This window comes from Saccostrea echinata, unplaced genomic scaffold, assembly GCF_033153115.1.
Source record: "Saccostrea echinata isolate AGI-Se365-2 ecotype Australia unplaced genomic scaffold, CSIRO_AGI_Sech_v1 ptg000034l, whole genome shotgun sequence".
Classification (NCBI taxonomy): domain Eukaryota; kingdom Metazoa; phylum Mollusca; class Bivalvia; order Ostreida; family Ostreidae; genus Saccostrea; species Saccostrea echinata.
The window spans coordinates 3,548,447-3,563,061 of NW_026889783.1; the positions used below are offsets into that span (position 1 = coordinate 3,548,447).

A 14,615-nucleotide genomic window follows, 5' to 3' on the forward strand; every position below is an offset into this window, starting at 1 on the left:
ATTTGTGATCAAATCACAGGGGCTTGCTCCCGGCGTGTAATAATTATTTATTTAAAAAAAATCATATACGTTAATAGTTTTAGTATTAACGTATATGATTTTTTTAAATAAATAATTATTACACGCCGGGAGCAAGCCCCTGTGATCAAATCAAGCTTTCATAACATTTTTTAACTATAGGCCCAAGTTGAATCTAGATTGAACACTTCATTTGCAGGTATTTTCCCCACTTAGGTAAACAACAGTGATTTCTGCTCATCAGTGCTTCACTGTCTTTGAAAATTTTCCTGGGATAAATTCATGGTACCAGGTATGTTAAATTGAAAATATAATAGATAAGCTCAATATTTACACCCTTACCCACTATAATTGCTTTAAATCTCAATCATCCTGTTAATTACTATCTTAATTATATTGTAGGTTTCGGAATTCTGAGTGGCTTTTTAGATGAAATATGGAGATAACTATGCACAAAGAACTACCTGTCTTCAACTTTAGCGTTGTATATATCACATGCAGACGCGGATCCAGGGTTTTTAAATAAAGGGGCGCCATAAGATTACGAGGGGTTTTGGTACCAACGGGGTCCCTAGCGGTCAAGGACGGTGTCTGATAAGGGTCCGGGGGCGAGGCCCCTGTAAACTCATGCATGAGAATCCGCAATTAGAAATAATTTATTTTGACACGAAACAACTGTAATTTTGATCTGTACAATATCGATAAATGGCATTGAAAACTGTATCTCATACGATTTTTTGCTGATTTAGAGGGGGTGCGCCTGGAGCGCACCCGCCTGAATCCGCGTCTGCATCATATACATGTATAAATGCAGATTCTATAACTATTATCGAATCTGTTATCCATGTTGACCTTTGTAAAGTTCATCCATAATGAACCATATGGGTAAATTTTAACATCGGCCTATATTTTCATCTGTTCTTTGCTTTATAAATACATTTAATTCATACAGTTAAAGTCAGACGACACGTTCCTTGAAAATATATGATATATAATTTTTCCCAAGAATTTATCATTGAAATGTTACTACTTAAACATGTTCTCTCACCAAAAATTGAAATACCTTACCAGGAAATTGGGCAAGATACCAGAGGGTGATATTGCTCCTATAATTCTACTATAATCCTTATGGGTAATCTTTTGAATTGCCAAAGTCAATTTTTAGTGTACTTATTTTTAAAATATATTGAATTCAATTTATAAATCACAAGAGAATGACAATTATAAATAATTTTTCAATAATACCAAGAGATACAAAGCATATATTTGAGGAACGTGTCGTCTGACCTTGATTCAACCTATCCATAACCATTTGCCAACAATCACTCAATTAATTTGTAGATCGGACAATGTTGATTATTAAACTCTCTCTTCAGTTCTCTCTCTCTCTCAATAAAAACAAATATTTTTGTTAATTTAATTTTTTTTTCAATATGCAGGGGATTGTTTAGAATGTCTGATCTGGCGGAGGGCATGAATTGTGTATTTTGACTGACAAACTGAAAAAGATGAAATCTTATTGTGGTGGTTTATTAACTAAATATGAAGTAAATTTTTAACTAAACTAAAACTAAACACTTCAGGTCGGTAAGAACCGAGGAGGGGGTGCTTAATTGTTAAAAATATGCTAACCCCTCCCCAACTGAAATTGCTTTTTATATACTACGGGCCTGCAAGTCATCCATAATGAGAAAAAAAAATCAATAAGTAAGTAACAATCCTCTTTAGGCGGATGTAGTTATAATCTCGACACCAGAGTGGTAATGAAATCCTCTTGACAAAATTTATAAATCCCAGGCTTAGTGTGTGTACATGTTACACTTGTATATTTTGTAGCTTTGCTGCGATCAAGGATATCCGCTCCTCAGTTAGGAACGATAACTCTTATAATCATTATTTAATTTTTCAAAAAAGACTCAAATAAAGCTTGAAATTAAAAACTTTTTAAGCAACAATTTTCATTTCATGCATCTCAAATATGATTCGAGATTCTTTATGTCTAATAGAAACAGTCGTGTAAAAAAAATGACATTTGTACCCCATAAAAGTAAAAAAAAAAAAAAAAAAAAAAAAAAAAATCTGTATCATATAACAATTGAAGTATATAGAAGAACTAGAATGTATATTGTACTGTATAACTGTTAAAAAAAGGATAGCCCCCCCCCCCCCAAAAAAAAAAAAATAACTGCCCAAAAATCGAAAATCTTATTTCGTGCGAGGGAGGGGACATTACTTAATTTAAGTTTTCGTTATATTTTTTGAATGCAAGAATTTAGAAGAGTTCGACCAAACTGCAACAAAATGTGGGGGAGGGGGGGGGTGGGGGGGGGGGCAGCCTATAAACTAAATTTGTTATATTAAAACTATAGCTTATATATTTTCCAAAAATGCCCCCCGTACTACAAGCATGTGCAAATTATGACGTATTGATAGGAGTCTAACCAGGGTGCCTAAGCTCCCTGACTAGAATTTCTGACACCCAGGGTAGCCAGGTAAGCATGGCATCAAACTCCAAAAGTAGGACGTGTACAGTCCATGAGAACCTTGGCTAAAAGGCCACAACTAGGATCTCAGATGTCCAGGTCCTTTGAAACTTGGAATTTACAATTTTAGACACTATTTTATTTGGACTCTATGGTATTACTTCAAATCAGTTTATGACACATATACATCATTTTTTTTACAAGCTTAAGTCCATTTCAAGACTTGCATTATAGTTGTACCATTTATTGAAAATGTGTAAATAAAATTAATAGGCAATTTATAAAAACCATCTTAATTCATGTAAATGTTTGGATTCAAACATTTAAGTACATAATGTATTTATAATATATAAAAGAATGGTTGATATCATGGGATGTCTGTTCTGTTGCAGATTAATGTATACTGTACTCACTTGATGATTTGGAAAAAAATATTAAAAATCCTTAATTTGTGTAATATTGTTTACTAATTGTACCTAGTTATTACTTAGACAAATTATTTTTGTTTATATGCTACAGCCCCCCCCCCCCCCCCGCGCTATGTACTACTTAAAGAATATGATTACTTTCATTATCAGCCTAAGATATATATAGGACCATCACTGTGGTAAATAATGAGCTCAACTGTATATATTATTGTATTTACATGTATCCGTTTATTATACATAATCTACATATATTTTCAGTGTAAAGTTTGACAATTGTAAATTAATTGTTAATATAAATGGATTACATAGGCTGTTGTTGAAATATTGTCACAATCACAGAAATTATGTTAAAGTTAAGACATATGTTAGGCTTGTATATAGCAGGGGACATCAACTTTTTTGCAAGGTAGAGAGCATGGGACCAATAATTTTTACGAAACCCGTTACCATGGACGCTTATGATTTTTAAAATAAATTTTCCAGCACCGGTCCCATATTTCGATAAATTTTGACTGGTTTCTTACATCTGCCCATTTGATAACATAACGGTCATCAGTAAATGTTCCTGCTAATCTTTGAATTATCTACCTAGTTTAAGCACAGGGGCTAAGTTACTCATAAGGAGTAAAAAAAAACTTAATATTTACATCCACTGAATATTATCTCCTTTATTTCTAATAAAGAAATTTCTAAGAAAACCATTGTCGTTTATCAGTCAGTAAACACCACTTACCATCTCACCTCTACGGATTTCTGGAATAGTGGCTGTTCCATCAATGAAACGTACAATGACGTAAATATCAATAATGCACTATTTCATCTACATAATCCTACTTTAAATGATTATTTGCACAGACTTAAATATAATCAATAAAATGTCTTTCTTTCTTTGTTAGTACGGGAATTAACGTTGCAGCTATTGCAGAAAAAATTGCCTAGCCCGCTTACTCGGGTTATGCATTTTTTCTGCAACAGCTGCAACATTAATCTGTTAATACCCGTACTATCTTAAGAGGTCATAAACAGTGATAAATGGTGATACCCCTAAAAGTCTTGTCACAAGGCATAATCATCATACGAAATATGAATACCGATGAAAGTTCAAGTTCCAACAGTTTGAAGTTATGGCCAAGGTTAAAGTTTTTCAAAAGTAGGTAAAACCCCAAGGTCATGAGGTCAAAATGGTGGTACTTAAAGAAAGCCTTGTCATGTGTGGAGTACACATGTGAAATATGAAAGCCTTAAAACCGATCGTTCAGAATTTATGGCCAAGATTATTTTTTTTTCAAGAGCAGGTCAAACTCCAAGGTCATGAGGTCAAATATGGTGGTAAAATACACGTACATGAAATATAAAAACTCTAGATAGCGCTAATCGTTCAGACAATTGCACATTGCAAAAAAGAAATAGAATTTGTGAAAATTATAGGCTAAATTTGGAAATATGAAAACTCTAGATAGCGCTAATCGTTCAGACATTGCACAAAAGAAATAGAATTTGTGAAATTTTATATTCATTAAATTTTGTATTTTAAATATTCGAAAGACAGATCGTCAAAAATATGCAAAATTGCAAATCACACCATTGAATTTTTCGTATAATACATTTATAGTGTGATGGTTACAGGATATTTTATTCGTGAAACTTTCCTGTGAAATGACTGGTCTTTAGAACGACATAGCTAATCTCTTGATTATAGAATCACGTGACAATAACATCAATCCAGTCAGCCAAAATGGCGACATCGCAGTTTGGCTTTGTTTGTTGTATATCCTTATTATTTTTTACTTGTTGTTCGGCTAACAGTATATTTAGCAGAGTTCTTGACGATATTTCATCATGTACAAAGTCTTGTGCGAATACATACAGCCCTCATACGTTTGAAAGGGTAAAGGTTTGATATATTCTTGGTCATATTTAGGCGAATCTATTTAGGCTAGCACAGAACTAATATAAGCAGATCCGACACAGCCACAAGCTCTTCATATAGCTTTGTAGCTTGAATTAGCCATTCAGATCTTTATTTAAACTTGATGACATGCAAAACACAAATAAAACCATTTTTAGATATCAAGATCATTATATATATATCATGACTCGCCAAATGAAATGTGCTAGATTTCCTTCAGAACTTCGAAAGATCCTTATATCTTCAAAATAACACTGTTACAACAAGTACAGACAGTGGAGGATCATATCGTTATGAACAAAACAAAAAGTGACATGTCATTAGTTACACTGGCAGTCGATGAAAATATATGAACGGTTCTAGAACAGATTAAAATGAAAAACCTTAATATCTAGCTATTTTAGTAGGATATCCTTTCACCCCATTTTTCTTTAACATTTTTTACTGAACAAGTAACCTGGATAAACTGTGGTTATCAAAATGGCTAATGATTGAAATACATTGTACAGAGCTTTTGTTAAATGCAATGGGTAGTTGTGTTTCCTATACCATTGTGTCATAATATAATATTTACATTTCCAGGGTTGGGGTCAATTACTTTGAAATGTAATTAAATACTTTCAAATACATTGATAATTTTGTAACATTTCCAATGTCTTTCTCTGAGATAAATCTACAAATAAGGTAATGGCTTTATAACCCCATAAATCGATTTGCTCAGCACGTGACAGAACTGCATGCTTTTTTGCTGCGTGTTGCTTAGTAATACACTTGGTGGGGATGCTGAGATTTCTTATTATTGATTTTTTTTAATTGAATCAAGGATCTTGTAAAAATGTAAATATAAGGAATAACTGTCTGGTTTTTTGGTTTTATGATGACGATCAATCAATTTGCTCGCGTGATAATTTTACGCATAAACGCCTTTGGTGTTTATTCAAATTATCACGCGAGCAAATTGATTGATCACATCATAAAACCAAAAAACTAGACAGTTATTCCTTAAATAAATATATATTATTTTGTAGAGTTATTTAATGGATCCATGTAAAAGAGGATGTCGTTTCTATTCCATCATGGAATTTGTGTATTGTAACCACCACAGTCAGAATCTCACAAAGCAAGGATGTGTGGCATGTATGTTATTAAATTTATCAATTTTTGAAAACTTTAATTTCCATTACTTTTATTAGCCTTTTCATTGCGAGTCAGTTTATGTGAAAACTTCTTGATATAGTGTAGATTCAAATTTGTTCAAATCATGTCCCCCGGGGTGGGGTGGGTACACTGTGGGCGAACTGAGTTTTACAAAGGAATACATAGAAAAATCTTTTTCCATGAACAGCAAAGTCATGATTAGTTCTATTTATAAGAAGTATCTTCAGATAATTTAGATTTAAGTTCATTCAAATCATGATCCCCAGGGATAGGATGGGGCTACAATGGGTGATCAAATTTTACATGAGAATATATATAGGACAACGAAAGAATCTGTTGATGAACAAGAAGGGCCACAGTTACTCAGGTGAGCATTGTGGCCCATGGGCCTCTTGTTGTAGCTAAAAATCAAGAAATAACATCAATTCAGTATATACAACTGTCACAGAAATAAAACATTATTTTAAGTGATTTACAGTAAATAAACATTCATAAAATTTACAGTAATGTGTTACATAAGATAATTGTCAATGTAAGAGATATATATGTGTGATCATGTGATTATTTGACAGCATGTGAAGAGGCATATAATAAAAGTGAGGAGTTAGATGCTTGTTCATTTGGTTGCAAGAGCCAGGTGCCCCATGTTCTAGAAAGTCAGGGTCAGGTAATGTTCTTCTCTTACAAATTGTTTGTCTACGTCTTTTCTCTGGATATATCTTTTTTTTTCCTTAAAGAGATTTTTTGCATTTATCAAAATGATTTATTTTAGACACATTCAATGCACAAAATTTCAGATACAGAATACACAGTTCTTTGTTCAGAATACATCATTTTTAGCTCACCTGAGCTGAAAGCTCAAGTGAGCTTTTCTGATCACCCGTTGTCCGTCGTCTGTCCGTCTGTCTGTAAACTTTTCACATTTTCAACTTCTTCTCAAGAACCACTGGGTTAATTTTAAACAAACTTGGTACATAGAATCCTTGGGTGAAGGGGAGTTTAAATTGTTAAAATGAAGGGCCAAGTCCCCTTCAAAGGGGAGATAATCAAGAAAATACAAAAATTGGGTGGGGTCATTAAAAAATCTTCTTCTCAAGAACCACTGGGCCAGAAAAGCTGAAACTTATGTGGAAGCATCCTGGGATAGTGTAAATTCTAAATTGTTCAAATCATGACCCCTGGGGGTAGGGCGGGGCCACAATAGGGAATCCAAGTTTTACATTGAAATATATAGTAAAAATCTTTAAAAATCTTCTTCTCAAGAACCACTGGGCCAGAAAAGCTGATACTTATGTGGAAGCATTCTGGGGTAGTGCAGATTCTAAATTGTTCAAATCATGACCCCCGGGGGTAGGGCGGAGTTACAATAGGGAATCCAAATTTTACATTGAAATATGCAGAAAAAATCTTCTTCTCAAGAACCACTGGGCCAGAAAGGCTGAAACTTATAAGGAAGCATCCTTAGTGTAGTGTAGGGGTAGTGTAGATTCTAACTGAACAAATCATGACCCCTGGGAGTAGGGCGGGGCCACAATAAGTACTACAAAGGGGGGGGGGGGGGGATCAGGTGAAAAACAGCAAGGCCAAAGTTAATGAGGTGAGCGTTGTGGCCCATGGGCTTCTTGTTTCTGAATTCCAGGGCTTGTCAATTTTCTCACTTTTTTGTTTTCAAAGAAAACTTAGACAATGAATTTCCATAATTTTGATTAATGAACTTTTCCAAATCAAAGTACATATCATTGACCCTATGTTTTATACAGGATGACTTGATGGATGTGATGTACCCCCTAATGTATGTACACAGTATTTACTCTAACATGTTAGACAAGATGTACTCTGGTATGTCAGCCAGCTGGTCATTTTATGCCAATAAACAGAGAGTCATTATTGTTAAGTCACAGCCACAGTTCTTTGCTCAGATTGACAACACAGACACAGATGATGGTAAGACAACTTTGATTTAGTACTGTAACGTTATAGGTCTTCTGAGTATACTTTGGTAGATGATATACTGTTCCATCCATAAAAATTTCAAATCTTATGGAAGGAAGGAAAGATATGTGATCCATATCAGTGTATTACTAGATTGTTTTGGAATTATTCTGTTTTGTAGAGTACAACACAGCTAATTACTTTGAGACTAATCTGGATTCTGTAGATGGTTCAGCTACTCCAGTCTTGAAGAACTCGCAGATTCTGGGCTTTGGAGACTCTGTAGAATTATCCCAGTCTCAGGAGGAGAAGAAGTCCACTGATTGGCTGTCATGTGTGTCGAAGAGGACCGGGATGCCGCGGCTAATTCTCAGTCTCATTCTGTTGTCCTGCGCAGTGATGATGATCTGGCTCTGTCTGACAGCAGCAGTTACTTCCCCTGAACACAGAGTTAAGCAAAACTACAAGGTACTTTTACAAACTGTCTAAAAATACACATAAGTTTGTATAATTACATTTGTATAATTACATTTCTTTTTTAACATTTAATCAGTGGGTCATAGCTGCAGTCACTGTGTAATCTGTTTTAAATAATTAAATCCCTTTCAGGGTCTTTAATGAAGATTGACAGTTTTTAATGATTTAATGTACTTTGTAAGTTAAATTGTACACAGACTATTATCATATCACACTAGAGCAATACATTCAAAATAACAGAATTACTACTATTTAGTACAAATAATACAGAGAATCTGATCAGCAAAATGACAGGCTACTGAATGACTCAGGTGAGCATTATGACCAATGGGCCTTTGTATTTATTTATTTTTCAGAAGCTAAGCATAAATGGTGATCTAGAGTATCTGAGAGAACAAGAAGCAATGGGAGTGAGGCTGCTGTTTCCACAGGAAAAACTGGAGACTGATCAGCTTCCTATCAAAATCAAAGTCCAGAGACTGTAGATAAGGCACAGTGAATTCACATCAAAGGTTTAGGCACCAAGTGTCCATATTCAGACATTGTGTTTAATTTAATATGCTCTCAGCTTGATTAAACTTTCAGACCACATATGAAACTGTGATATTCATAAATTGAAAATCTATGAAATCCAGAAAAAAAACTTTTAATGAAATTCATGCTGGTGAAATTTTTATTTTACAAAATGTAAATGATTAACAAGTAATGAACAGCGTGCTAGAACATATTGCTTTCTTTTTGTTGTAATTGTGTATCGGAGTTTGTTACTTCTATCACACTACCATTGTGTAATTGTGATTTTGTTTACACAGGATAATTATTTACAGAAAGAAAGTAGATCTTCTGTGTTTTCTGTACTTCTCCACTGAGGGTAAATGTGTACAAAAGTATAAACTCATATACTACAGGCGAATCCGTGATTTTAAGTAAGGGCATCTATGTGTAGTATGACTGCTGTGTTAATTTGTAATTAATGAAAAAGTTTAGTTCAATTTTTTTTTAATCTTCCATTGTACATTCCCTGATTATTTTTTCCTTTCAATACATTTGATAATTGTAGATGATTAAGTTTAAGAAGAAGTTTTTCAGGTCATTTTCTGTGGTCATATGTTACTTTTCGATTTTGGGAAATAGTTCTTAAGTGATAAAAACACTAGAAGTGTTTAATTTGTATCATAGATAAAAATTGATTTTGACACAAAAATGACCTTTAAAGCCAAAATTTATTTTGTATACACTAAGAAAAAATACATCTTATTGGAGGAAGCTTGTGTATTTCATCATAGTTCATTGATAGGCAGTTGTATACTGTAGTTCCATATATCAGCATATACATTGATGTAAATATTGGCGACAATATCTGGCCCAGTATTAAAGTGGAAATCAGCTTTCTATATATACTGAATTGCATTTCTTTTCTGTCAATAAATCCCCATCCCAATTTTGATTTTGCATTGCCTGTAATGAACTCGTATAAAGCATTTTTGCTAAATGTATACAAATTTTATGCACTTGTATGTGTATGAGATAATTAATACCGGGTCAGATATATTGAATTATCAACAATACATGGTGTTTATGGAGAAACACTCACAAGTTCTACCATGTGTGGGAAAAAACGGGCTAATTCAAAATATATGTGTAATGCTGGGAGATCGACACTTGTAAATTATGTACAGCTTTGTAATAAAATAATTGTGTGCTTCATTAGCTTGCTGGCAAACTTCCCTATAGCAGTTTTACATCCATGGGTGAAACAGAGTGTAATCTAGTAAATAAAGAAAGGAGACTTTAATTTTCATTTTACGTGTATCTCTAAGTTGTCAAAGGCAGTTTAAATACTGTATTTATAAATATTTTCATGGGGTTAAAATTTTTTTTGGTTTTATATCCAAGAGTCCAAGAGTTATTTCTTGGGAATTAAATTTAAGGTTTTCAGACTGCTAATTAGTAAACATAAATACTGTTTTGTAAAATTCCTTGATAAAATTTCTTCATGTATTTGATTTCATTGAAAAATTGTATCCACAAAATAATTGAAATAGAATCCCTTACCAATATTCTTTTACAGTGTTGTACAAAGAATGAAATGTAATCCTCAATTCTTAATCCTGATGTTTATGTATTAGCAAAGGAGAAAAATGCAAGACCAGACCAGGATTCGAATCCAGGCCCCAAAACAATTAGTCAGATGCTCTACCAACTGAGCTACCTGGCCACCGGCAATGAAACCTGCCTGACCGCCCCATCTAGTTTTCACATGATCTCTTGTTGGGTGGGAAGTTTGCTATTTTATTTAATTTTATCTTGTTATCTTTGATTTCTGAATGATCAGATGCTTTCAGTGATAATGCATGCCTTGTATGAAGATTGTGATGACTGGTAAATCATTGAAGTACATCAGACATTGACTCTACAACTTACTGTTTCTGTGGACATTTCTATTTGTCAGTCTGGGAAAAGGTGCATTGTTGTTTTTGATAACTGTGATTTTGTTCTCATTAATTTTAGAATGTAAATTAACTATCACTAGTGATCTGGTGTTTTAAATTTTCAATAGCTTCAAATAAAAGTACATGTATGTTTAAATATGCTGTTTATGTAATAAATACAGTACATCATATAAGAGGTCTGTGCATGATACCTTATAGTACTGGTATATTACAAACAAAAATTTTTCTCCTCCTTGTGTGATACAGATGTAATTTGATTTTGATGTACCGTCAAGGATTAAATCATTATTATATCATTTTGTTGTCAGTAGCTGGTAGAGGTTCAGCTCTGATTTCAGAATTGGTTATTTTTTTAATTTCCAGACAAAATATTTTATGCCCCATTTTGAAAATTGTGAAATCTTAAACTTCAGTGAAAAAAAGACTGTCTTCAGTAAAAGTACAGGCAATAATTTAATAGATACATTTAATAAAGTCAGAAGTTATTTACACATTTAAATATGCATTATTTATTTAAAATAAATATTAGGACATTATTTTAGTATTTTTTCTGTGTATGATTGTATATTTTGGGTCAACAATAAAAACATGATACAGCATATTAGTTTCTTCATTTTGATCGGTCACCCGCGTGGTGCAGTGGTTAGAGCATCTGCTCTAGAGTCACGAAGTAAGGAGTTGATCCTTACGTCGAATCCCACTGTGGGATGTGGAGACCGGTCCTTCAGATGAGACCGTAGAAACTGAGGTCCTGTGTCGCAGTGGGTGCTGGCACGAAAAAGATCCCTCACTGCTCAATGGCCATAAGTGCCGAGTATAGGACAAAATTTGCAGCTTTCCACTGGCAAGTGGTGGCGTCTCCATATGAGTGAAAAATTCTCGAGAGGGACGTTAAACAAAATACAATCAATCAATCAATCAATCATTTTGATTGTCAGAAAAAAATATGACAAACAAGAAGATACAAATTATAAGGAACAAGAAGTCTGTGAACAAATGCTCACTAGTAATACCTCTATCCGCACTGATGTGAATATACACTCTGATGTTGACATCAGATTCTAACAAAAATGAATTCCATCATATGGCATGCCTGAACAAAGAGTGTGCTGAAATTTCAATCATCTGGGATAAGTAGTTGTTGAGAAAACTGCGACGAAAATTGTTACGGACGGATGCACGGATAAACAGGAAGTTGACATTGGATTTGAACAAAAATGAATCCCACCATATGGCATGCCTAAACAAAGATTGTGCTAAAATTTCAAGCATCTGTGACGAGTAGTTGTTGAGAAAACTGTGACAAAAATTTGTTACAGACAGATGCACGGATAAACAGGAAGTTGACATCGGATTCGAACAAAAATGAATCCAACCATATGGCATGCATAAACAAAGAGTCTGTTAAAATTTCAATGATCTATGATGAGTAGTTGCTGAGAAAACTGTGATGAACATTTGTTACGGACAGACACATGGACACACATACAGACAGACAAGGGTAAAACAGTATACCCCCCTCTCCTTCCGAGCGGAGGTATAAATATACATGGAGGATTAATATAATTTCACATGTAATGATTCTAGTGGTTCAGAATTGAGGAAAAATAATAGATTTAATTAATGTAATTAATAATGAAATGCAGTAATATCTCTTGAAAAATTGGGATTAAACTCTTTAATTGCAGTTTGTATATTTCACTTCATTTTATTTCAAGATTTTAAAATGTATGTAAGAATGGAGAATCATTGGAAGCCCATATGTGGTACATAGATTGCTTATGACTGGATGGTGTCTTGACCTTGACCCAAGGTCATTCCATCAAATTTAAGGTCACTGGAAAAAGCATAAATTTTTTGTTTGGGCTATAATTTTGTAACCCAAGGTCATTCTGGCTAGTTCAAGTTCACTGGCAGAAAAAAGAATAAAATTCTTGTAAAGACCATAACTTTGTAATGGAGAATTATTAGAAGCTCTTACTTGGTACAGAGATTGTTCAAGAGCAGAGGGTGTGTGATGACTAGCTAGGGCTGCACAATAATATCGATATTACAGTATATTGCGATTCATTAATTAACAAAAAAATATTGTATTGCGATATGTTTTTGCAGTACCGATATACCGGCCAACTGTTGGGCTATAGATTTTCAAGTAATTAAAAATATAAAATTTAATATGCCAGAAACGTTTTCAATCGTGCCAAACAGTACCAAACGGTAAAGTTCCTGTTGTATGGTTGCATTTCGTTCCGAAACTGAAGTGAAACCTAAAAAAAAATTGGAACAATGTACTTATAATAGTTTTACACATGTTGCTTATAGATGGAGGTAAATAAAATAAGAAAAAGCGCATTTTAACCGTCATTGAAAATATTGCAATACAGTTAAAAATATCGCAATATGAAATTTCCAGCCAATACCCATCCCTATCATGACCTTAACCGAAGGTCATTCCAGCAAGTTCAAGGTCAAACGTAGAAAAAGTATAAAATTCTTGTCAGGGCTTTAACTTTGTAAAGGAGAATCACTGGAATCTCATACATGGTACAAAGATTGTTTATGACCAGAGGTTGTGGTATGACCTTGACACAAGGTCATTCTAGCAAGTTCAAGGTCACTAGCAGAAAAATATAGAATTCTTGTCTGGGCTGTAACTTTGTAATAGAGAACCAGTTGGAGTTTGTACTGGGTACAAAAATTGTTTATGATCTGAGGGTGTGTCATCACCTTGACACACAGTCTTTCTGGCAAGTTCAAGGTCACTGGAAGAAAAAGAATAAAATTTTGTCCAGACTATAACTTTGTAATGGAGAATCAATGGAAGCTCATACTAGGTTCAAATACTGTGTATGAGGGTTTGTCATTACCTTGACCAAAGCTCATTGTGGCAAATTCAAGGTCACCATTATCAAAAGTATAGAATTTATGACAGGTCTCTAATTTTTATGCCCCACTATGAATATGGTCAGGGCATATAGAGTTTGTCATGTCTTCGATCCTTCCGAGTAAAAGTTTTTGGAGCAAGTTCATTCTCAAGTAACTATAAGCCCTACATGCACCAAACTTGCATGGATGATGCTTGTAGGGATAAAAACTTCCAGACTTGCTTCGGATGCAGATCTGACCTAGATTTTCCAGATGAGTGACCAGGTTTAAGTTTTTGGAGCAGGTCCATTCATAGGTAGCTATAATCCTATAATGGTGACTAAACTTATATGCATGCTGTATCCATGGATGCAAACTATGACTTTTTTCAGATGCTGGAAAAGATCTACATTTTTCAGATGATTGACCAAGTTAAAGATTGCAACTGGGAATGCACACTACCAGACTTGCTTCGGATGCTGGATATGACCTAAATTTGCAAGATGAATGACCAAATTTAAGTTTTTGGAGCAGGTCCATTCCCAGGTAGCTATAAGCCCCATGTTGACTAAACATATATGGATGCTGAGTCTATGGATGCACATTACCAGGCATGCTTTGGATGCTGGATCTGACCATTTTCCTGTTGTCACAGAGACCAAGTTAAAGTTTTTGGAGCAGGTCCATTCAAGAGAAGCTTTAATCCCTATGTTGCCTAAACACTTACATTGATGATGCATCTATGAGATGATTGACCAGTTTTTAATTTTTTTTAAAGGGATGCACAATACCAGTCTTGCTTCAGATGCTGGATGCAATGACGATTGAATAAGTTAAAGTTTTGAAGCAGGTCCATTCCTACATGTAAGTTACTACAGGCTCTATGGTGCCT

The 14,615-nt window shown here is 34.1% G+C and overlaps 1 protein-coding gene across 1 annotated transcript; it reads left to right on the forward strand.

Moving 5' to 3' along the window:
* The first annotated feature begins 4,635 nt into the window (after positions 1 to 4,635).
* Positions 4,636 to 11,457, forward strand: LOC133199563 (transmembrane protein 59-like). The gene is made up of 6 exons (XM_061335380.1): positions 4,636 to 4,817; positions 5,867 to 5,975; positions 6,569 to 6,663; positions 7,757 to 7,940; positions 8,110 to 8,396; positions 8,762 to 11,457. Exons 1-6 carry the CDS (start codon positions 4,665 to 4,667, stop codon positions 8,888 to 8,890), a joined length of 957 nt encoding a protein of 318 aa, XP_061191364.1. The 5' UTR covers positions 4,636 to 4,664; the 3' UTR covers positions 8,891 to 11,457.
* The last annotated feature ends 3,158 nt before the right edge of the window (positions 11,458 to 14,615 follow it).

What these genes read in the sequence shown, in the direction of transcription:
- LOC133199563 (XM_061335380.1), top strand. Translation starts at nt 4,665, where the DNA reads ATGGCGACATCGCAGTTTGGCTTTGTTTGTTGTATATCCTTATTATTT. An exon ending in GCCCTCATACGTTTGAAAGG is followed by an intron (nt 4,818 to 5,866) that starts GTAAAGGTTTGA and finishes ATTATTTTGTAG; the next exon opens with AGTTATTTAATGGATCCATG. An exon ending in AAAGCAAGGATGTGTGGCAT is followed by an intron (nt 5,976 to 6,568) that starts GTATGTTATTAA and finishes ATTATTTGACAG; the next exon opens with CATGTGAAGAGGCATATAAT.